The sequence below is a fragment of the Solanum tuberosum genome, unplaced genomic scaffold (genome assembly GCF_000226075.1).
Source record: "Solanum tuberosum cultivar DM 1-3 516 R44 unplaced genomic scaffold, SolTub_3.0 scf00306, whole genome shotgun sequence".
In the NCBI taxonomy this organism is placed as follows: domain Eukaryota; kingdom Viridiplantae; phylum Streptophyta; class Magnoliopsida; order Solanales; family Solanaceae; genus Solanum; species Solanum tuberosum.
Window position 1 is genome coordinate 208,140 of NW_006239228.1, and position 1,902 is coordinate 210,041.

A 1,902-nucleotide genomic window follows, 5' to 3' on the forward strand; every position below is an offset into this window, starting at 1 on the left:
ACTGACATGCTACCCTGCACCAAACTCTCAAACCTCATACGGCTCTCCTCCTGTACACTCCAAGGGATGAAACGACCCTCGAAGGCACTAGCAAACTCACTCCACTCCATGGGAGGAGATCCCGCTGGTCTCGAACTCATGAAGGTCCTCAGCCACTCTCTAGCGACACCGCGTAACTGAAGGGACACAAATCGGACGCCCCTCTCACCTAACATGCGTACCGCCGCCAATATCTCTCGACTCAAGGTCAAAAACTCGTGAGCATCATCGGTCTTAGCACCATGAAACTGAGGTGGTTTCATTTTCTGAAACCTCTCATAGCAGACCTGGTCATCATCTGCCAAGGCCACCTCAAGGGCTGCCGGTACACCTACAACAGGTGTTGGAACCTGTGGTGGCTGAACCACCGGCTCTGGAACCACTGGAATCTGATGCTGATAACCAGGGGCCTGTGCCCCTACCCCAGCCTGTAACCCCGCTGGTATACCTGCTGCACCCTGAGTAAGACGCTCCAATAACCCCAACATCCTGTCGAGTCTGTCATCATGAACTGGGGGTGCATGGCCCGCAGGAGCCTGCTCTGCAGCTACTCCAATCTGTGGCTCAGGTGAAGGCTCTCTACCTCGGCCTCGGGCAGGTGCCGCTCCTCTGGCACGGCCTCGACCACGTCCTCGGCCTCTAGCCCGACCTCTACCCCTAGCTGGGGCCTCAACTCTGACCTCGGGGGCTGCCTCCCCCCTAACTCCGGTAGCTCTAGTCCTCGGCATCTTCCAAAAACATCACGCGATACTCAGCACCCACGATAACAACCTCGCACGATAAGAACAGAATGAAAAAAAAGAAGTCTTTCCTAACAGTCTTCATAGCCTCTCGAAGATAAGTACAGACGTCTCCGTACCGATCCTCGAGATTCTACTAAGACTTGGTTTGTACATGTGAGACCTTCGAACCTGGGCTCCGATACCATTTTTGTCACACCCCAAAACCAGATGTGATGGCACGTGCCCAAACCCCACCGGACACGTCAGCCTAACACCCAAAAACCCGACGATACAGAATTTATAAACAAGAATAAGATAGAAAGATAAGCGGAAGTCTTTAAATAAACTCAACATAACCCTAGAATTGGTTGTCACATGTACAAACCTCTAAATACGGAATTTGAATAAAAATATACAAGTCTCAGAGTATAGTTCTCGAATAGAACAAAATTGAAAGTAAAGATAACTCAAGGGCACGTCTGGAATGAACCGCTACCTCTCAAGTAAGTCTGGAAGCTCTAATCTGAAGATGAGTAATAAGCCGGATCTGATAGAGCTGTCAACCTACACAACTGTGTAGAAGCAAGGGTGAGTACCAAAAGCAATAGGTACTCGCAAGTAACACTAAACTAAGCTAAACTAGCAGCTACAAACAACTTCTTTCAATCCCAACCGAACCACCGAAACTTCAATCTAGCAGCAAACCAACCAACCTATACTAAACAGATCATATTCAACAGCCAGAACCAACAGTATATCCTCATCAACCTCAGATCAACAAATAAGAGCAAGTAGATCAAATTTCACATAAGAAGGGTAAACCGATACAATCCACACATCACAGACAAAGATAAGGCAAATGCGATGCAAAATGCAATAATGATGTCATGTAGTCGTGATGCATGTTTGTCCTACGATACACATCTGTTGACGTAATCAGTCCGCGTTGAATACTCAAATCAGAACCCACGGGGGCCGCACATGGACCATGTATCACCGCCGGAACCAGATCCCATCGGCATCCAAATTGCTAGCCGGAGCTAGTCCATCTCATATATCTCTAGCCGGAGCTAGTCTCAACTGTGTCTCATATCCATCCATCCTCATATCAGTGTCTCAGAACTCATGCAACAGATAGTTC

At 48.4% G+C, this 1,902-nt stretch overlaps 1 protein-coding gene across 1 annotated transcript in view; it reads right to left on the bottom strand.

The window, feature by feature from the left end:
* LOC107063095 (uncharacterized) overlaps positions 1 to 1,348 on the bottom strand; it is a 2,244-nt gene extending 896 nt beyond the window's left edge. Inside the window, exons 1-2 of the mRNA XM_015314533.1 lie at positions 1,258 to 1,348; positions 3 to 767 (exon numbers count right to left, since the gene is read on the bottom strand). Coding sequence (XP_015170019.1) covers positions 3 to 767 — 765 coding nt within the window. The 5' untranslated portion in view covers positions 1,258 to 1,348. The remainder of the gene's footprint in view (positions 1 to 2; positions 768 to 1,257) is intronic.
* Between the last annotated feature and the right edge of the window lie 554 nt (positions 1,349 to 1,902).